Source organism: Dicentrarchus labrax, unplaced genomic scaffold (genome assembly GCF_905237075.1).
Source record: "Dicentrarchus labrax unplaced genomic scaffold, dlabrax2021, whole genome shotgun sequence".
Lineage (NCBI taxonomy): Eukaryota > Metazoa > Chordata > Actinopteri > Moronidae > Dicentrarchus > Dicentrarchus labrax.
This window is the reverse complement of record NW_026136721.1, coordinates 25,806,395-25,828,405: the sequence shown is the minus strand read 5'-3', so window position 1 is coordinate 25,828,405 and position 22,011 is coordinate 25,806,395. Positions and strand designations below refer to the sequence as shown.

At 38.9% G+C, this 22,011-nt stretch overlaps 1 protein-coding gene across 4 annotated transcripts in view; it reads right to left on the bottom strand.

Moving 5' to 3' along the window:
- The window catches only part of npnta (nephronectin a), a 48,639-nt gene that overhangs the window by 5,649 nt on the left and 20,979 nt on the right, over window positions 1-22,011 (bottom strand). For 2 of the 4 annotated variants that reach the window (XM_051384891.1, XM_051384892.1), the window contains 5 exons: window positions 13,426-13,545; window positions 11,970-12,089; window positions 9,050-9,184; window positions 7,347-7,469; window positions 5,652-6,026 (listed from right to left, as the gene is read on the bottom strand). In XM_051384891.1, the coding sequence (XP_051240851.1) occupies window positions 5,652-6,026; window positions 7,347-7,469; window positions 9,050-9,184; window positions 11,970-12,089; window positions 13,426-13,545 (873 nt within the window). Of the gene's footprint in view, window positions 1-5,651; window positions 6,027-7,346; window positions 7,470-9,049; window positions 9,185-11,969; window positions 12,090-13,425; window positions 13,546-13,664; window positions 13,842-22,011 lie in introns of all 4 variants that reach the window. The other 2 variants (XM_051384894.1, XM_051384893.1) reach the window with 2 other exon arrangements.

The following is a 22,011-nucleotide window of genomic DNA, read 5'->3' as shown; positions in this document are numbered from 1 at the left end:
AGAGACGGGTTTAGATAAAGGATTAACAAAGTATTATATTTACTCACCGGCATCCCCTCTTGTAGCTATTGTGAGGCTTTGTTTCATTACTCTACATGGACTCGACAAGGATGAATCAATGTCATGGCTTAGTGCCTGCATATCTAGAGCTAAGCACGTTTAATAACACTGCACTGATGGCCACAGAGACCAGGATACATGAGAAAACCTGCAGAAACACCAGAAGTCAAATGTGAATCATAACGAGGAAGAGGGTGATGGTTCAACTGATGCAACGTCTGGGCAAATGTTGCTACTATACAACCTGGAGCTACAGTACAACACACACACACACACACACACACACACACACACACACACACACACACACACACACACACATACATTACACAGCCAGTCCTGAAATAGCCTCTTTCCTTCTCCAATGGGGTCACACTGCCCGAAATACCATAAGCCAAGCTGTCTTATTAAAGGTCAACTGACAAGTGAAGCATAGAAAGTTGTTTCTTTTAGTTTTACAGTGGCAAGCCTATCACAGTGAAAGATGCTTTGGTTCCTTTAATCTATTAGAATTATAATTGTCTATACTGGTTTTTAAAATCCCTTCATGAAGACACTGTTCATGAAGAAAAGTGTAAAAAAAAAAAAAAAAAAAAAAAAATTAATACATCTTCATCTTAATTTAACATTTGCATACTAGCATGCATTGCATTTGCATATGAGAGAGGGGAGTTTTTTCTTATCTGAATTAAGGGTCTAAGGACAGAGGCTGTCGAATGGTGTACAGATTGTAAAGCCCCTTGAGGGAAATTTGCGATTAGTGATCCATAGTGCCACAGTGGCCATATAAATAAAATTGACTTGACCGTTCAAGAATTTAATGAGGAAAATTATCAATAAAACTATTCCCAGCATCCCAGGCGGATTCTTGCTCCTGTGCCATTAATGCGCTGTAACCTGCACTTGAACCGTCAGTCCCCCCAGAGTCCCCGACATGTGCCCCCTCCAGTCAGCCTGAGCACTCTGAGGGCCAATCCCAATGCTGGGTCACAACCACCTGGCAGACTGCGATGTAGTCTGACAGTCGAAGGAATCCGAGAGCGGGGAGGTCACACTCACACCAGGCTCTCCAGCAATCCCAGGCATCCAGGTCTGTGTGTGTGTGTCTGTGTTTGTGTGCGTCGGTGCTTTTAAGGAACGAAACCCCCCCTTGAGTCCTTGTGTCCGGTCGTAGATCAGATATATACAGAGTAAATATGGTGATACACCAATTAAGGGAGCAGTAATTTGAACGGTGACACTGTGACTACAAGTAAAAAATAGCTGTGTTTGATCTTGTCTTTACAGGATAGGAACATTATATAATTAATCAGATTCTGTCAAATAAACTGTAGTTATTTTTGTTTTATTTGCTACTATTTTGATTGTTAAAGGGTCAGTTTAACTTAACGTATTGATCAGAGTTGGGTGATAATTCTCTGCAGGTATGTCATACTGACTGCATTTAAAGATATAAAGACACACTTAACAATTAACAATTACCAACATTTTAATTGGTGCTTCCATTGAAACTATTGAAAATGTAGATTTGATAAATTAAACAGCCATTCATCTTTCCAGAAACAATGTCCTGGTTACTTTGTACGATCCATAGACCTCACTGTCAAAGTAAAAAGTTCAAATAAAAACTTGTCACAGCAATGTCAGTGGATTATCCAGAGTAAGTGGGACACTGTTTCTGCAAGGACAAATTACTTGAGTTTTTCAAATGTATTCCTTTAATGCTTTGAGTAACACAAACACAGTTCCTTTCACCTCCATTGCGTTAGAGGAGAAATTTCAAATATCCCAAAACCTCTGTGCATGGGCAGATACCACAAGAGATAAGATTGTAATTTAGGCGAAGTGACCTTATAAAAATGTATTTGTTCAGCAACTATGCTGAAACACCACATATTTCATCCAAATATGTGGGATGTCAATAAAAGATGCTCAAGGGGGATTTCCTATGTTTTGCCAAAATACTGAGCACTTTGGAGGTTTGGAGATAAATACAACATGCTTCATCATTTTCAATTTTTCGGATTAAGTGTAACTAACTTTTCCTTTGTTGTCAGGATGTTAAATTCTTACATTCACATAATGCTTGTGGGTGAAAACTTTTATTGAGTATTAACAGTGTTGCTTTAAACTTAATGTAAATGCATTTTTTACATGTTGAAAGGATTATATTAGCTACAAAGGAGCATGCCATGTATACTCCTTTGAAGAGAACTATATTTAGATTTTGGGAAAAATGCCTATTCACTGTCTTGTAAGAGTTGTATAGAGAGAGATATTATACCACTCTCATATTAAAAAGGGGGGGAGGGGGGGAGAAGCCTACAAAAAAAAAAAAAATTAAACTAAAAAAACCAAAAAAAAAAAATAACCCCCAATTTAAAATAAAAAAAAAAAAAAAAAAAAAAATTTTAAAAAAAAAAAAAAAAAAAAAAAAATATTAAGGAAAAAGAAAAAAAATTTTTAACCCCCGGGGCCAAAAAAAAAAAAAAAAAAAAAAAAAGAAAGGGAAAAAAAAAAAAAAAAAAAAAAAATTAAAAATTAAAAAATAAAAAAAAAAAAAAAAAAAAAGAAAAAAAAAAAAAAAGAGTGGTATAAATCTTCTCATCTTAGTCTTGGCAAGAAAGAAAGAAAGAAAGAAAGAAAGAAAGAAAGAAAGAAGAAGAAATTGAATTAGTGTATTTTCCAAAATATTGAACTATTCCTTTCACTTTTCCTGAACTAAAAATAAGGTTGGCGGTACAAGGTTTTCACTGGACACAGACAGTGATGTTGATTGCACAGATCCAGACTAAAAGGAAACTACAAAGCTCTGAAAATTGCTTTGACTACAACACACACCTGCATTTGAGGCACAGCTGAGGTGTCTTGCCATGAAGCCCTTACTCATATGATTCCTATTTCCGTCTAATTATTAGAATAATCACTCAGCGCTGTCTCTCCTCCCTCCCTCTCCCATCTTTTTAAAACTATCTTCAGGAAGGTCTGATTTCTAGAACTGCTCTGCCGTGGTGCGAACTATTAGATTGATGTCTCCCTCAAGCAGTGCAGACAGGTGTTAATGTAATCTTCTCTTCCCTCTTTCCTTTTTCTAATTATGTGATGCCATCTGGCAAGGTGAGTACAATGCTGTACTTACTCTGTTGCATCTCACCAGACATTTTCTGTGTCAAAGGAGCTTTTGGTAAACACTGATTTCTGTGTCTGAGTGAGTGAGTGAGTGAGTGAGTAAGCGAGCATTATAATAAAAAATGTGCAGACACTTGTCTATGTATTTAAGTATACATTTTTATAATGTATACATTTTTTTAATACTTTTTTTAAATCGCTGAGTAATTTGCCAAAACAGCTGGGCACTGTAGATTTTAGCAAAGGTTTCTCAAACAGGAGAACCTAGTGTATAGGTTGGGGACAAACTAAGCTGCGCATTAATATGCATTTGGTGCACACTGGTGAGTATTTATGGCACCAAAACTTACATATATGTAAGAGATGACTCAAAATAAACTAAACTTTAATGAGGGAATAATTCTCTACTGCATTTTGTGCATTGAAAGGTAATTTCAATCAGACTACAAAATAGTTTATTTCATCACTAAATCCTTTTGGTATAAAGCCATACTGATTGTTTTAGTACTTTTGTCCTCACCCTAATAAAATGGAGCTGAATGTAATTTTGCTGTCACCCAGTTCGACATGGTGACTCATTGATGTATTCATAAGTTTGTGTACAACAAAGGATGTTTAAATATGTCAGGCCTTGGGTATACAGACAATACTTGTTAGAAGGATCAATTCATTGGTGGTTTTGGTCTTTTCATGGGATTTGTTAAGAATCAGAAAAAATATCCTCATCCTTTAAATACTAATAAAAGGGTTTAGCTGCAGACAATAATCTATTAAATCAAGTGACTTAGACCCTGAACTGAATGTTGTAGGCTTAACAAGTCACTTGGTACAGGGATTATCTCATTAAGAAACAATTCGCCGTTATGAAAAGGTGCATGCATTTAACACTGCGAAAAGAAGGCAGCTGATGATTGCAGTGATTAACTTCTTTGTTAGACCAAAAATAAATAATCTCAACCGCTTCTCTTTGCCACAGTATTTTGAATTAGATTCTATTATTTGGTTTTGATGGAGAATGTCTAAGTAAAACAAAGACTGATGAGGCATTTTGAATGTAATTGGTGTCAAAGATACATGCTTGGCGGTGTGAAAGATAAACAACAGTCTGGCAAAGCAGCAGTTCGTGTTTGTTAATTGAGGCCAAAAAGATAATTACCTGGATAAGAAAATACTTTTACTTTAACACTGACGTTAGTGAGACAAATCTGTCATCTTCTTCAAAAATAGGGCATTATCTCTTCTCAATCTACATATCATAGTGTAATATGAAAGTGGATATAGGTTGATTGCATATTTACTTGAATTGAAATTAACTTAATCATGAATTCTTACAGATGAAAGGGTTAAGTATTACAGCAATGCACAGCACTCCTGTTGCCATATATTGATACAGATACACAGTCTAAACATACATTTTCATTAAAAACTTATTTACAACATATTTCTTGCCAAATGTTCAGTATTATCGTCATGTGGTTAGCTGGCAGATAAACTGTGTACACATGGGTTACAAGTTGCATCCGTATATTCATGTGTTTGAATGCAAAATGAATATGATGATGCACATCATCTGTCAGGTAAACATCACTCCTGATTCCACAGGATGTGACATGTTTTTATAATAAACACAATGTTTCAGGATTCAGATGAAGAAATATGCAAATTAGCTCCAATTTGGTTAGCGGGAACCTGTCAGGGAGCTGATGAAGATGAATTGTTAGACAAATAAGTGCCAAAGTCTGTGACCAAAAGTAAACAAAAGGTTCACTAACTATCAAATATCAAAACAAAATCTGCTAATGTAATAAGTTATTGTGTATTGTGCTTCTGAGCTATTAAAACTGTTCTAACTTATAAGAAAAATGTGTATTTCTATATGTATAATGTGAAAGGTGTCACTCATAGTGATGTACCAGCTACGTGGAGCATTTTAGTGTCTTTTAGCTCATTGTTATGCTTTTATGCCCCACAGCTTCGATGTTTTTTGGTTTTCTCTCACTGCTCTTACCAGCATTGATTCAAGATACAACAGCTGTTACAATGAAAAGGTTTAGGACCAAACAGCAGTCAGTCAAATTTAAAGCCTAGCTGGTGAACAGAGGAACACTAAGCAGCTAGAGAGCTAGATATTTCCCGCAGGAGGTGGCAGAGACCAAAACAGAGCTAAAAGAATAGTGATAATGGGACCTATTTTGTTTGGTGGTCAGAAACATAACTCCAAATAAATGTTGCTCCATATCTCCTGGATGTGTAAATAGGCAACTGTTTGCTAACCTTAACCATAGGTTAGACATAACAACTTTAAAAAGGTAATATGTCAGTGTTGTGATTATAGCTTCAAGTGTTGACCCCATGAGGCCAAAAAATAAACCAATGCAGGTTTAAACGTTTTCTTACATTAATATAATAATTATTTTATATATTCAAGAGACCTACAATATAAAAAAAAAGCTCAATCTTACTGTGGACATCCCCTCTTTGTTTGGTGACCTCCTTCTGGATGGTGTTGTCTACTGGTGTAGCTGCTGGTGGTGTTGGGGCGAGTCTGGTGGGAGCCACTGGCTTTGGTGGGATGTAGGGCTTGCGTGTGGGTGCTAGTGGTTTCCTGGTTGGGACAAAGGGCTTCCGGGTGGGAACTGCTGGTTTGCGCGGAGGAGGGGTGACCCTCTTTGGAGGCAGAGGTGCTTTGGTCGTTGTTGTGGTTGTTGTGAAGAATCTCCTTTGAGTCACTGGTGGGCGGGTGGTGGTCCTCTTCTGATCCATGTCAGGGATGCGGTTGTGATGATTTGGAGGCACTTTGCCTGGTCTCGGGGGGTCAATAACCACCTTAGGAATGGCTGAAATAATAAGAGAATGCAGATGGAGCGCTGAAATATGAGCACTTAAGACTTAATGAGGTGCAGAATTGCAGACTAACTGCAATGATTAGCCTGACTTTTGCAGAGGAGGGCTTTCTTTCATCTACAGAGACTTGATATCTATTAACTAAATGTTAGCATCCTAAAACAAATTGGGTGTCTCAAATCTCACTGAAGCAAAAGCTCAAACTTGCAAGGGAGGCCCATAATATCAGTTGTGCTGCAATTTCACAATGATTCATTTTGGGGCTCTTTTTAAAACAATTCTGGACATATTTTCCTCAATGGGAGTGTTAAAAACGAGAAAGAGGGATGGCTTTGTGGTTACATGACATGTGGTTCCACAAGCTAACCCACAAAGACACCCCACGTTCAGTGAATTTCTGCTTTTGTGAAATCAATATTGTTTTCTGAGGGTGGCTTTTTATCCGTTCATGTGTTCAGCCTGATTAGTAATTCTTTGTGTGCTCATAGCCAGGGGCCTCGCAGCACCAGGCTAAAGCTGCTCTGTGTGTGTGGAATGATCTCAAACAGGCTGCTGTGCCCCGGAGATCACCCTTGTTACACCTCCTTTTCCTTTGTTCCTCCACAAATTCTTCACGTCAGGAGTAGAGACCGAGATTTGGGGGTTGGTGTGATGTGGTGGGGTGGGGTTTCATGAGGGTTTCATGAGTGAGGAATGAGAGAGGACAAAGGCAAGCGGTTTGAACTCAGTTATTGCCTTCTCAGGTTGCAGGCGACTTTGATATGTGACACACAAATAGGATATTGCAACTCGACTCCCAGTAGCCACTTGTGGCTCACACCCTTTGGGCAGGCGACAGGGTGAAGTATTTTCGGTACATTACGCCAGGAGGCATCCTCTCTGCTCTATGGACTGTTACACCAGTGTCTAAGATGATTAAATAACTGTGGAGAATAAATGACTTCACTGAGCTTCTGTAAAAACTGCAGACGCACAGACTAATGAACTGTGTGTCAGCAAGCAAAACTACCAGGGAAAGAAATATATCACTTTTGATGATGACTCCTCGTTTTGGCTGATTAAAATGGCCAGATGTCAAAAAAAGGAGTCAAGGCTCACTCTGGGAGCATGTGATAACAGAGCTGGGTGATTTAAGTAATGACTGACAGCCATTACAAAGAAAGGAATTTCATTCCAGACTGCTTGCAAGGCTATTCCTCTCTCTCTCTTGCCATCCTCCCATTTTTAAGAAACACAGGCAAAGAAAACGTGAGGCCCCTGTCCCTCTTTGCAAAAGTAAGCATCAGGGCCAGGGTTTTGTTCTCAATTCTTACGTTTGCAGTCGTGGCCCATCCCCCTGTAGCCATCTTTGCATTTGCACTTGTATGAACCTGGCGTGTTGTAGCAGGTGGCGAAGCTGCTGCAGTGGCTCTGACCTAAAGAGCACTCATCCACATCTGAAAGATAATGGAAACATAACAACATTCAGCTCCTGGGTGTAAGTGTAAAAAGCTTCAGACATAACAGCTGAATATCAAAGGCTAATTGCTTCACATCCACTTCAAGGAGGGCTCAAAGTTTATGTCATATGTACTGTTAACGAAAGCATTTAAGTGTATAACAGTGATCCCTGTACGAATGCCAGAGCAAAGTGATTATCAAATATCTTTTAAGCATTTTAGAAGCAACTGCCAAGTCTACCTTTTTGTAAAAAAAACCAAAAAACATAAAAGATGAATTAATGCATAAATAAACATGGGAGATGTATTTTCCAGATGCTGCTAAGATTCTAGGTAACCATGTGGCTTCGTATAGAATATTGATTTAATCTTTTAGATGGCAGGTGTTCATAAGTATTGTGTATATCACTGAAGTGCACTGCTGAGGCAAGGTTTAATAATAAGAAACAGAAACAGCAGTGTGGATTAGCTTCACTGTGGTTTGGTGATAATTAAATCATAAGTATTCTGAAAATAAGAGGTTTGTTACATATTTCCTCTGTTCACTACTTCAACTATGGAGTACTTCACAAATGTAAAATAACAGAACCAGTAATCCTACTCCAGGAGACATCCTCAACTGACTTTTTTATTAATCTAATTGGATTTTAAGTACATTTTCAACATCCTTTTAAATGTAGCTGGCATCAGTGGTTGAAAAAGGGCAAACATAGCAGTGCCTCAGTGGGAAAATTCTCCATTACCAGAAAAAGCTTTACTTTATTAGACTTAAATATTATAACATTTACTAAAACATTGCTTCTTTCTGTGTGTTATATATATAATAATAATAATGGGTATATATATATATATATATATATATATATATATATATATATATATATAAACTACTGGATTATTATTACTGATGCATTAACACTGCTGGGTAGATTAATCGATAATATATCATGTTTCATGTGAATTTTTTCTCTGAAATGTAGTGAAGTATAAAAAGCATAGAATCAAAATGCTCAAGGAAAGTACATGTCTGTCAAAATTGTACTTAAGTACAGTACTTGGTTAAATGCATGTTGTTACTGGTTGGTAGTGGGTAGAGTATCTTCTGAAGTTACATGCTTTTAGTACAAAAATCCCTCTTTGTGTTTCCCCAGGCAATGTTTCGTTGCTGAGCTGAAGTTAAGGAGAAAATGAGGGAATTTTGTACTACAAAGGCGGTAATGTTTGAAGAAGCACTTGATGTTCTTGTGTTGTACAGATGAACTGGAATACATTTTTACACAAAACAAGGACTGTAGAATTTCTTCCACATCATCACTTACATTGGAAGTGCATTAGGATGGGATCTTTTAATGACCTGCATGAACATGAGGGATGATTACAGCAATGTGCATTTTTTGTATTTGTACATGTGTGTGTGTTCGTGTTATCTTTTCAACTTGGTCCCTAAGTGTCTGATGTAAAAGCAGCATCTGTATCACTAAAAATAACATGGTAATAAGTCAAAACATCCCACCACATCTGTGACCTTTGTACGTTTTATCTGTAAAAGCCTCACTGCAGAGACCTTGGGACCGTACCTATGCACTGGTATTTCCCATTGATGTATTGCAGGTCAAAGCCTTCATGGCACTTGCAGATGTAGCTACCAAAGGTGTTGATGCATTTCCTGAACCTGGGACACACTGCTATTCCTGCTGCACACTCATCCACATCTTCAAGAGAGAAAAAAAAAGATAACCGTTATTATTACACAGAAGAAAATATTCAAATTGAAACATAATGTATTCATAATTTTTCACTAAAAATTGCTTTTTAGGATTGGTCACATAGTGTACATAATGCATGCAAAATAACACAATGGAATGAAAAACTCCCAAGGTTAAAAAAGACAACTTAATCCAAAACTAAAACAAACATTTCTATTCATACCAAAATACTTTTTTTTTACCTTCCACAGTTAGTATTCATTTATGAACAAAGCACATTATGTATTCTGTTCAGTGAGCAGAATACAATGCACACTACCTTGTTTCATTATTTAAAGACCTATTCTAAGTGTCTCTGTTGATCACCTTTGCAGGCATGTGGCCATTAATATTTAGACACAGAGCAGCTCAAAGCATTTTCCTTAAAATCATTAATTTATTTGCTGCATAATGCAGCTGAGGCACCGCAGTGCTACGGGGACTGTTGTTTAAAAGGACCTTAAAAACAAAGAGACACCTGGACCAGCTGGGAAAACAAGCAAGTGAATTAAGTGGGCAGAGCTCTCTCATCCCTTAACAACCACTGTTGAGGTTCTCATCAGCAAGGCACTTAATCCCAAACTGCTCCAGTGGAGCTGCTTTAATGTCCAACAGTTGAATTATTCAGCTACTGCCAGGGCAGGGGTGAATTATTATGTTTTCATAAAACACACATAAATACAGTAATTGTGTCTTTACACAAAATAGAATATTGCTTACAAATGCTTGTTTTTATGAATGTTTACATCTGGCTTTGACTACAGCTCTGACTTTTCTTTCGAAGTAGCCAGCATCAGTTTAAACCCATATTTACAGTTAGATATATCAGCCACTATTAAGATCAACAATTGTGTTTTGCTTGACAGCGTGTCTGATACATTAAGCAATTTTTCTATGAGAGGCAGCTTGGAAATATGAAGCTGTCTCATACCGAACTTCTGCAACAATGTAAAAACATCAATGCACTTTGTCATTAGTCAGAGTGGTGGTGTGGCAGTTTTGTCACAGTGCAGAAACAAGTCAATATTTCCTTGTAGTTATTTAGTTAAACATCAGGTCCTCTATTTGTCAAACTGTTAAAAGTGTAAGATGAAACAGACATGGCTTCCTTATGAGTTGATTGTAGATGGTGATGATACTGCACAGAGACAGAGGTGAACACACACTTTAGACATGTGTTAGAGTGACTGTGCTAAATCCCGTTGGGCATGAGGAATAATACATTAACTGAAGCAATACTGTATGTATAATTCAGGATGATAGGACGTGTGAAAGGACTACTTTTTATTCTCTTTCCATGCATTTTTATGCTACTGAATTCTTCTTATTACATGATTTATTTGATGTACCTCGTCTAGCAGCAGCAGAATTTATTTCCTGCTCCAGTTTAGTTTTTGTTTCCATTTCTGCTAATTTCCTTTTATTATTTAATACGTCCCTATTTATATATAAATATTGTACAAAAATTTGACTCATTTGATTCATTTTAATTTCACACACTAATGGGTACTGGAACTACTTCACATAAATAAAACAATATTTGAAAAAATAATTTACATATATTTTTTACAGAAAATTAAAAAATGAATAAACGATGTAGGGTAAATCCTTGTCTCTGATTGGCTGGTTCAGCTCAGCTGGAGCAGGCTGGAGATTACAGCGAAACAGCAATCGCAGACTCAAATTCATCCATCATGTGTGCTTCAATAGAAGTGACTCAAAGACAGAGCAAATATGTGTGTGGGCCAGCAATGTAATATGACCATACCCTTACACTTTGCTAAGCAACTTAGAGTCTCATTCTTCACACTCAGCAAAGTATTTTCTTACTCCTAAGCTGGATGTTTATAGCATTCTTAAGAATAATTCCTCAACATTTGATAAATATGGGCCACGGAAAGTTCTAAAGCTAACAAAAATGTGTTGACACATTGGATTTCACAGCATCGTAATGCATAAAAACAGCTCTGCATCTATGCAAACTCGCCCATTTAAAGTTCTGGTTACTGGAATGAATCACCTCCATAAATATGATTAGAAACTCGCCATAAAATTCGCCATAAAACAGAAGCTTCCAGAGGGATCCGGAAACATTCCATTAAACTGTCGTAACACCTGTGGCGGGCAACCTTTCCTTCCCCTCCTCCATCATTTTTCATGATTGATGTCTGTCCTGTTTCAGAAAAAAACGCCCCCTATTAGCCAGCCCGCAGTTAAGTGGGACTATATGGCAGCATGGAACAGTCCAGTCTGGAACAGCCTGCATTTAAACCTGACACAGGTTAACTGCCTCAGCTGGCCCCTTTATGTGTTAGTTACCCATCTGAGGAGCTGTGCCACGTAATGAAAGAAGGAGGGTATGATGGGTGGAGGGTAGGGGAGTGTGGAGGGTCTCCCCTGATCACATTTCTGCTGTAAAGACCGGAGGAAGTAAGTGGAAATAAAATCACTGTTCGGTTGACGAGGACTGTTAAATTGCTGGAGTCCTTGATCAAAGCAAAAATGACGTATTGGTAAATATTCTGGATTAATGTCAGCTTTGCTTGCTAAGAGATCCTAAATTGCATTTTCACTGCCAAGTTTTCTTTCTTGCTCTGCCAAAACAGTTGCATTTGATTATTACTCTGCAAATTTAAAGGCTGAGAAGAACACATAAAAAAATACACAAGTTACACGATTTGCTCATGGAAGGGAGTGGTAACATAAGGCGCAGTTGTCAGGTCTGTCGAGATATATAAAGACTGGGACGTACCAACACAGGTTCTTCCATCCGGAGCCAGCTGTAACCCCGGCGATGGACACTGACATCGGACCTCTCCTTTCAGCACCTCGCAGCCGTACTGGCAGTTGGCCATTCCACAAGTTCGAGCATCTGAGGGACACAAGGGAAACACAACACATATTAACAAGAGAGAGAAAAGTTAATATTGCTCTCGCTCTCACTTTCTTTCCTCTCATATCTACACTTTATCCTTTATCCTCCAGCCACTGCGTTAAGAGCCACTCGCCTGCCTTTTCTCATATTAGCCGAGTTGACCCTGAGGGCCAGACAACAGAACAGCACACACTACCATTATTAGATTCCTGTGCTGCGCAGTCGCTCTGTGGTCACACCTTAGCCCACGCAATCCTCCCTCACCCACTTTCATCCTGTCCTACAACCACAGACTCATAATCCATCTCCGCCCTATTGAAGCGCCAGTGTGCAGCGCCTATGTTGTTGAGCCATGCTGGGCAGATCAAGACCCTCCAAAATAATAATACAATGAAAAAGATTTTGTTCAGCCTCTCAATAACGTCAGACCCTAAAAAGGAAATTAAAAGTGAGGCTCATGCTGCCGCTGCTACTTCATCTGCCGCAGGCACCCTGGAGAACAGTTTGATGACTGAGGCAGGCCAGGCTGATTAAATGCTACAGTGATCTATTGATCAAAGCAGTAGCAGGGGAGAAAAGAAGAGCGGCAAGGTGTTTAACACTATCATACTATCATCACACAACAACACCTACAGTTTGAGATTGCCTCAAGTGGTGAGCAATTCAGACTTTAAAAGGGGGGAAAATGAATTTTCTTTTGATAAAAAAAGAACTAATTAAAATGAGGTACCGGGAGTCACGCCATCCTCGAGTGGAAACGTGAGCAGAAAATAGTTATCAGATGGGAAACAGAATTTACAGGGAGACATGTACAGGCATCAACTCCCATTTTGTGGAATACCTTAGGGCAACCAATAAGAACTGTACATTCACTTGAGGGTCTAAAGATTGTGTTTCTTTCACATTTTTCATTTTCAGTCCTCTTAGGCTTCTTCACAGGGGTTCTTCAGAGTGGAGCGGCTATAATGAAGCAGATCAACACAAGCTTTAATCAAAACAGTCTATCAAAGAACTGTGAGGCTGCTGTCAGAGGTACTCACACGAGTGGGAAAATGTATTTTATAATAGAGAGCATATGTCATCAGCATTGCACAGGCATTCAGATGAATACATTTATAGTGAAGTGAAGGGAAGCTTCACAGAAGCACAACCAGGCTACAAAACAGAAGGGAGATTATGAAAGAAAAACACGAGGAAGAAAGTAGATCAGGGATGAAAATATCCACATTTCAGACAACAATACAAACAATGTGCACAATAATAGAGACGTGTGTGTGTGTGTGTGTGTGTGTGTGTGTGTGTCTGTGTGTGCGTTTGTGAGAGACAGACTCACTTCCACAGGTCCCGTCAGGCATCAGCATGTAGCCGTTGAGGCAGTAGCACTTGTAACTCCCATATGTGTTCATGCACCTGTGTTTACAAGGCCTCGGCTTCAGCCCACACTCATTCAGGTCTGCAGACAGAGAGAGACAGCATAAGTGGACGGAAGGACAGGGAGAGAAAGACCCTCCTGCACAGAGGTGAAATTAGTCAGAGGGCAAAGGTGAAAAGGTCAATCATGTCAAACCTCACCCATCCATTTATATGTGGGGTTGAGGTGTCTGTCTGTGCGTGTGTTAATGTGTGTGTTTTGGAAGGGGTGGGGGTGTCTTCGAGGAAGTGAAGGGTTGCCATGTTCTGACAGGCCTGCAACTTCCCTCTTTGATGGTTTAACAGGAAGCCAGTGTCAACTGTCAACCTGCCCATTACCTGCAAGTGATAAAAGATGCTATTATACCCTCTGACTCACCGCAAGTTCATATGGTTGTAGCTGCACCATCCAGTAGCCTACTCTTTCAAAGATACCTATAATTCCAGTTGTTTTTTACGCATGCATGCATAAAAGTAGAGAAATCTCACCCACAACAGCCCATGAAAATCTTAAAAGAAAATGATGCTGTCTGACTTTGGAGCGGGAAGGGGCTCCTGGGAGAAAGGAATATGCCCTGAGCTCAACACCTGTCAAATCCTTATGCAAATTCAAGTCATTATACTTTTCTCGCAGCAGACATTTTGACTAGTTAAACACAGGTGTAACTAATAACATTATTAATGTCTGCATTCCATTATATGTATTTCAGTTGTTGTGTATGTTGCCTCATGGGAATGATTTACTGACACACCTAAATGGAACAGAGACACCAGTAATGTTATTAGTTACACCTGTGTACTTCCTGCTATGAAAAGTCAAAGTGTCCTCTGTGTGAAGGGTTTAGTAGCTAAATTATATAAATATATTCATGTTTATTTATTTATACTGTAGATTCCACTGAAATCATATTTTAAAGAATGCAACTAAAGTAAAGTGACATTAAAACTGCAACCAAACCACCAAGAGCTAGATTGCTCTTTAGCCTTTTATAATGGCAGACACTTTGATATGTCATGGCAGGAAACACACAGGTGTAACTAATAACATTATCTGTCTTCATTCCACTGTACAATTTTGGTTCCAGGGCCCTGGTGTTGTGCATGTTGTCTCCCTGGGATGACTTTTTGACACTCATAAGTGGAACAGAGACACCATTAATGTTATTAGTTACACATGTACCTGAATTTCCTGCTATGGCAAGCCAAAGTGTCCTTCATTAACAATGCTTATAGTGCCTAAAAGGTCTTATTGTACACTGCACTGAACAATTATTTTAAAGAATGGTACTAGTGACATTCACAGAATCCAAATAGTAGGAAACCGACTAATAAGAGCTTGCTATTTGGACATAGGTCATAGCATTAAATGCACAGGGCTAACTAATAACATAAATGATTTCCACTTAGGTGTTCCAGGTACTGGGCTCACTGGCTTGCCTAAATGGAGCAAAGCCATCAATACTGTTATTAGTTACACCTATGCTTTTTCTGTAATGAGTCCACATTGCCACTGTAAGGGAGGTCCATTGGGCTTGAATTAAAGACACATACATTGATTTAATCATGCTCTACATTAATTTATATTTAAGCTTTAAACTGTAGGAAAAAAAACACCAAAGGGTTATATACCTATATTGCCTTTTTTACAGCTTACACACAGCTGTAACAAATGACATTAGCTAATAAATGTGTGTCTTTCCTCTATGGTTTGCTGCCAGAGGTCTGGTATTGTGCATGGTGGCATACTGGGTCATTTAAATAAAACAAAGCCATCATTAATGGAGTAGTTCAGGTAGGGACAAAGGTTGTTTTATAGTCATGTGTTCTCTTTACTGTCCAATTATCATGTCCACAACAATCCCTTTCATTTAGGTGGTCCATAAAATCTGGCTCGCGTTCATTTATTCTGCCTCCATTGCTCCTACATTACTTGCAATCTACGTGCTATAACTTTCTCTATTTCCCCAGCAGCTTCCAGCATTACTATTAGGCGTGGTTTAAGGAGCAGACTGCGTTCATCTCCTCAGGTTCTGCAGGGGGTTGTGAGCTCAGCGACAGCCTATTCAAGCTTGCTCAATATTTGCTCCAGAGTATCACATGAGCAGACCATGACCAAACATGACCAAAACTAAAATGCCTAATGTTGTAATAAATGGTTAAAACTAAAATGTTACTAGATACCCCTGTGCCTTTCCTATGGCGAGTCAAAATGTCTGCTGCAACAAAGCCAAATATCACTCTAGATGCACATTATTCTTAACAGAATATTGATTATGCTGCCATTAGCCGTGGTGGAGAATAACTAATTACGTTAATTACTGTGACTGTGAATATTTGTTGTGTACTTATATTTGAGTATACTCAAATAATTTATTCAATACGATTCTTTATTCTCTCTTGAGTCATATGAGTAGCCTGGGGTTACGCGGTTCTGATGCAGAGAGGAAGATCTTTTATTTCAATTTGGTTCAATAATTTTTTTCCTCTGAGTGCAATTTTCTCATGGAGAAAATAGTGTCACTTCTCTGAATTGAAGAAGGACTGGATGGTAAGGCATGTTCATACTAAACTGGTTAGATCACCTTCTTCAAGGTCCCAACTTTTGCTCATAACCATTTTTCAGATCTCAGACAAAAACACACTGTTGATGTGTTATCATCAGTTATAACTCTTTTAATGTAAATTTTTCTCTTTAAATTTTGCTGGATCTTTGAAATATTCTTTAAAATAATTAAATAAAGGCTCAGAATGCCTGAAGAATTTAAGGCCACTTTTTCAATACCTTTAGTACAGAAGGGTCAAATCAGTTATTTTTGTATTTAGGTATGGTTTAAATATGTATGGGTGTTGATGGATACACTTTATTTGGATAAATTCACAAATTCTTCTTTTTTTTCCAACCCCCCATCTAAATTTGAGGTCCCTCGGGAGTACCAGACCCAAAAGGGGAAAATCCCACTTGAAACTACATAGGACTCCATCACACTGGAATGATGACACAGGCTCCAAGAAATATAAATAACTTAAACTATGAATATCACGCCATGTTTCCGGGATACAGTAGAAACATCACAAATAGATTTCATCTCACTGTACAGCACATCAGGGGTCGTTTTCATCTTGGCCGACCGCATTGTAAATGGTGCCGTGTTTAGCTCCGTGGACATAGTGTGCATTCTTTGAGTGCCACATACCTCCTACATTTAACAGATACCACATATTAATTTGGATGAATGACGGAGCAGATGTCCCGTCTGTATATCCACAGGCCCTACCTTTCTATTAATGGTAGCTTCTGGCCTACTATAGTCATGTTGGTTGAGTTAATAGATGTGACTGACCATCTGCTTGTTGAATCCAGCCACCAGGCTTTAAGCCATGTTCCATGACAATAATCCTCTGGATGTATAGGGGTCAGTTTGTGAATGCAGTTGTTACACGAGGGCCACTCTAATGAAACATTTATAGCATTACTTTTACTGTGTACAAGAGAAAGTATAAGAAGGAACAGATATTTAGGAGTCACATTAAATACATAATTGTTTTGTTCTCCTAAACATAGATATATGTCAAGCAAGCTAAATCTTATTTGGCTAAAGGTGATTAATATATACGGCCAAAATTCCTAAAACTTGAGATCTGTGTGTTTGCCTAAACCCACACCTTTTTCTTCCGGCATCTGTGCATCCAAAAAAAGGTTCTTTAAGTAGGCAGAAGCTGAGATGCAATGTCATGCCAAAATGAATGCTGAACTTGAACTGCACACAACATAAGGTCTCACTGTCTGACGCAAATTGCACCTGCGACTGTGTTTGCGCTCCTGCTACCATGCCATCCATATGGAGGCCACTGTGTTAAATGATTTGTTCTGTGCTTGTCAGACAAAAGGCATATTTATTTATTCTATTTCAATTTGTAAAGGACTTTATACAATATTAAACATACATTTTACCTTTTAATGTATGGTACCAGAGTTAAACAAAGGCTAATTTGTATCTGCAGCCTCCCGACAGGTCACGACTAAAACCACAATTCATTATTTACAGTCAGAATCCAAACCCTACAACAGTTTCTTTCTCCCACAAGATAATGTCCACAACACTCACATCTGCACACACACACACACACACACACACACACACACACACATGCATCCTCATTCTTCACTTTTTTAATTAGAGGTGTCAACCTTGTTTTCCTCCCTGGTTTTCACAGTAAACAACTGGCATTCTCATTACTGTGATTAGAGAAAACCATAGCAACACTGTCCATTGTCAACGTGGCAGAGGAACAGGTCTCCACTTGCCTGTTGCGCTGAAAAAGAAAAACAGCTTAAAAATGTAAATGAGGGATTATTGAAATGGTCACATTCTCAGACAGAGGCAGCTCTGTGAGCATCAGCACATGCCAGACACAAGACACAGCCAGGACCTCCTCTATGTAGGAAAAAACAGACAAGACACAGAGAGGACACAAAAGACAAGACTGAGAGAGGACACAGTGAAAAACTGAGAGATAACAGACAGACATGACCACTGATTGACAGTTCGACAGGACCAGGACTGCAGAAACCTGGGCGATAGCTGAGGTGGAGAGCCCCTCTGGGGCATTCACTGTATGGTAAATGAACTGCTAAGACTCATCTGAAGCGATGCAAAGTGGAGTGATTTATTGGGTCAGCTCCACCGAGGTATGCTATGCTACATTCCCGACACGCCTCTATCAGTGACAGAGAGATTAGCTGGGGCTCTTTCTTGGGGATATGCGTTTTTCTAAAGAAGATAACACTTGGTTAGAACTTGAGGCCTTGTGCTTGCAGCGATGGAGGAGTCATGAGTGCTGAGTCCATGTCGAAGATGGTTTTAAAGGGAAGGAGGAGCTCTTTGTTCCCGGTGTTCCAAAAACTGGAGAGGAAAATGAGAGAGAAGACGGGGGAAGAGCAATAAGGAAAAATCACGGTGGCTCTTTAGTACTGAGACACTGATTTTTGGGGTAGAGAGTGAAAGAAAGAGAGTCAGCTGTAGAGTGGTAAAGACTGTGACATGCTTAGCATTCATGCTGGCATTTCCACTGAAAAGCTGCTCTTGGGTGGCGTGTCTCTTCTGCCAGGGGAGGACAGGAAGCGCTAAGAAAATAGTTGAGAGTGACATTCACTCCCCCTCAGTCCGCACAGTGCATCACCATGCATGTTGGGGGTCGATCGACGAATCTCACCCTCCATCACTACTCTTGCTGGCTGATGGTCCACAGGACGAAAGATAGGAAGGTGACTGGCCCACACTGGTGGGGTTAAATAGTCCAGCTCTTCTTCTTTAGACAAAAGAAAATGGGTTAGAGGGCATAGGGGGAGTGGGAGGAAGGGGGTTTGATTGAAGATAAAGTAGTAAAGGGTAGAGACGGACATAAAAGAGACAGACAGAGAGAGAGAGAGAGAGAGAGAGAGAGAGAGAGAGAGAGAGAGAGAGAGAGAGAGAGAGATGTAGTGAGAATGAAAAGCACCAACCAATGGATTAGAACACCTCTGACCATACCACATTCCTGGAAAGTAAAGAGGAACATTATGCAGCAAAGAGGATTACACTTGTGAGAATTGGACATGAGCTGAGTATCAGAAAAAATTCTAGGGCACAAGGGAGGAACAGTGAAAGTATTTTTGCGTCCCCTCTCCTCCTGCCCTCTTCTCTCTTGTGCATTCCTTTTTTTGTCATGAGGGTGAAATAGGATCTGAGAGAATTACAGTATCTCACGGATTCAGAGGATCCCTTCTCAATTTGTATCTGGAGGTTCAAAGGTAGAACGGAGTTACCATTTAAAGAGGCAAATCAATGCTTGACTACAAACACTTCAGCCTATAGAATTTCACTCCCCTCTCTGTCTGTCGATCTATCCATCCAGCAAGCTTTTCTCCGGCAACAAGCTAACAACACCTATTGTTTAGCAACAGGAAGGTGATACAGCTACCTCTGACTGTTTTGCATGCTTCAAATCATTCAAGATTTTCCCTATTGAGGGATGTGGTAACTTAAACTGAGAAGTTATGCAAGCCTATTGCATTCTTGCCAACTCTGCTCAAGACAGAAACACTTGTCGCAGGCCTTATCTGCAAATAGGCACCATGGATGGGTATTGGTATAAGACATTTTAGTAGCGAAGAGCAATAACTCACTGAGACAATCATCTAACTAGTGCAGCACTGTCTAATACGAGTTTGTCTTTCTTTCAATACAGATGTGTGTAGGCATGCAACAATATAAAAGCATCAACATTATGGTGGTTTCAAATTGAGCATCTTTTCTGAACCTCAATTGAGAACCATTCAGTAGCAGTTTGAGTGGGGGTGGGTCTGAATGTAGGCAGGCAGGTAAACAATCCTCACAAAAAGCAAACGAGGAATATATTGCAAAATAAGCTTATAATGTTTAATTTGTTTAGACTGTGTGCAACTTTATTTTCTACATATCTTTTTGGACGCTGTTAGTGGTGGTGCTGTACTCGACTGCATTTCATTGAAAGGTGTTTAAAATGTTGCCATTTACGTGCATATCCTTGACAATGCATTTCTAAATTGTTTGCACAAAAGCTCAACTTCAATAATATCACACTGAAAGATAAGGATGTGTGTCCCCCAGAGATAAATTCTGCATGATTATCTAACGGAATCTGACTGTGCTGTACATCTACTGAATTTTATTATAATACAGCCGTAGTAAAACATAACAGAGTTAACTACTTAGGTTACTATTGGAGTATGTTTGTGTTGACTGGTTCCTTTAATGGGGCAGGGTTTGTTCTCCATGATAAATAACCTCTCTGCAGGAGGTTGATGACAGTATTGATCTGATCTCAACAATCACTTAGCCAGCTGCCTCTGTTCAACCTTGGTGGTGACTGACATGTTTACTCATCTTTACAGTGAATTTGTGACCATGTGTTTTTTGTGTTATTACAATCACCACTCATGGGTTGGTTAGGAGGCTCTTTCAGTTCTTTTAATTTTATTTCAGTTCCTACATCCTTGCTTATCAGTTAAGGTAAAATATTACTCAAAACCCCTCTAATGACCTTGTTATAAAAGAGAACTCAGACAAAACAAACACAATTTGGAGTAATTAGATGATAATTGAAGGAAAATACACATAGTATGATGACATGCATGCAATACTTAAAATACTTGCAGCTGTTTTATATTAACTGCAGACATCCAGGAAGACAAACAGTGACAGCGAGGGATTGATTTCTAAACTAACAACCTAAAAGTATCTGCACCTAGTCTGAATTAAAATTCATTAGAAGATTAGGAGACAGCTGTGTGGCTTCGCCAAAATAAAGCAGTGAAAGGCCCAGATATTAGCTAATAGTCTAAAAACAGATATAGAAACAAATGGTATACTTGCTTTAACTATAGTGCAAGAGTATCATACTTGAAGTGGCATTAATTATATAGTTGGCTGACAGACAAAGGGGAAAATGAAGAAAGCAGCATCTGGAGGCACTGCAGCTGTATTCCATTGCTTCTGATGTCTGAGACGTCATTCGTACAGCAAAATCTTTTAATAGTGTCTTAACAGCAGGTCAACTACTCCTAATTAAATCCACCTGCACGGAATAATCATCTTATTAAAATGATTGGATCAGCAGGGGGAGTGTGTTGCCAAATTGTTAAACAGATTATCGCAATAATGAGTTTATTTGTGCAGCAAGATCGTATTCATCTATCCTCACCATGCTGTATGACAGAAACAATTCTCATCAGCACCAAAGGTGAAGAGCTTTATGAGAGTGATAGGGATTCGGAAAGTAGTGGTTATTATTCTTGACAGCTGAGTGCCCTTTAATTTAATGGTGAATATAATCAGATTCATTCAAAGTATATCCCATTCAGGTATTGGTATTTTCCTGTATAGGAAAAGCTTTGAAAGTGAAATAAACACTAAGGGGAAATTATTTGGTGGCTGAAAAGAGCTTGCACTAAAAACAGACTTGTAGTCCTTGAAGTATAAATCTCTCAAATCAGTTCCACCTCATAAAAGTTTGAGAGAGGGAAATATGGCTTTGATTCTGGCAGTGATGAAATCAATACAGTACAGTATCGCCCATGCCTGTGTTTAGTGTAAACACTCATGCTTCCTCTGTGGTTTGTTTTCACTTCATACAACCGGTGTTCCTAAGGTGTTTAACACTCTTGTTAATCAGAGCACCTTCCAGGGTCACAAATCTATCCACACCTCCCACTTAGAGCAAAGGAATGTGTGTCCATTTGTGTGTGCATGCAAATTATTTCTTTGCACATGCAGGTTTATATACAGTAAGGCTTCATTATAATATTTTAATGTTGCACTTACTACGCATTAAGTGTCCAAAAATCATCATGCACACAATTTATAGATCATATGGTGATTTAAAATGTAAAACAATTTAAAAACACAAGTTTCCCTGCTGCCCTAAAAAGTAAGAGTTGACTGACCTAAATCTGAATACTCAGTGGGAAGAGTACTGAATTGGATACCAT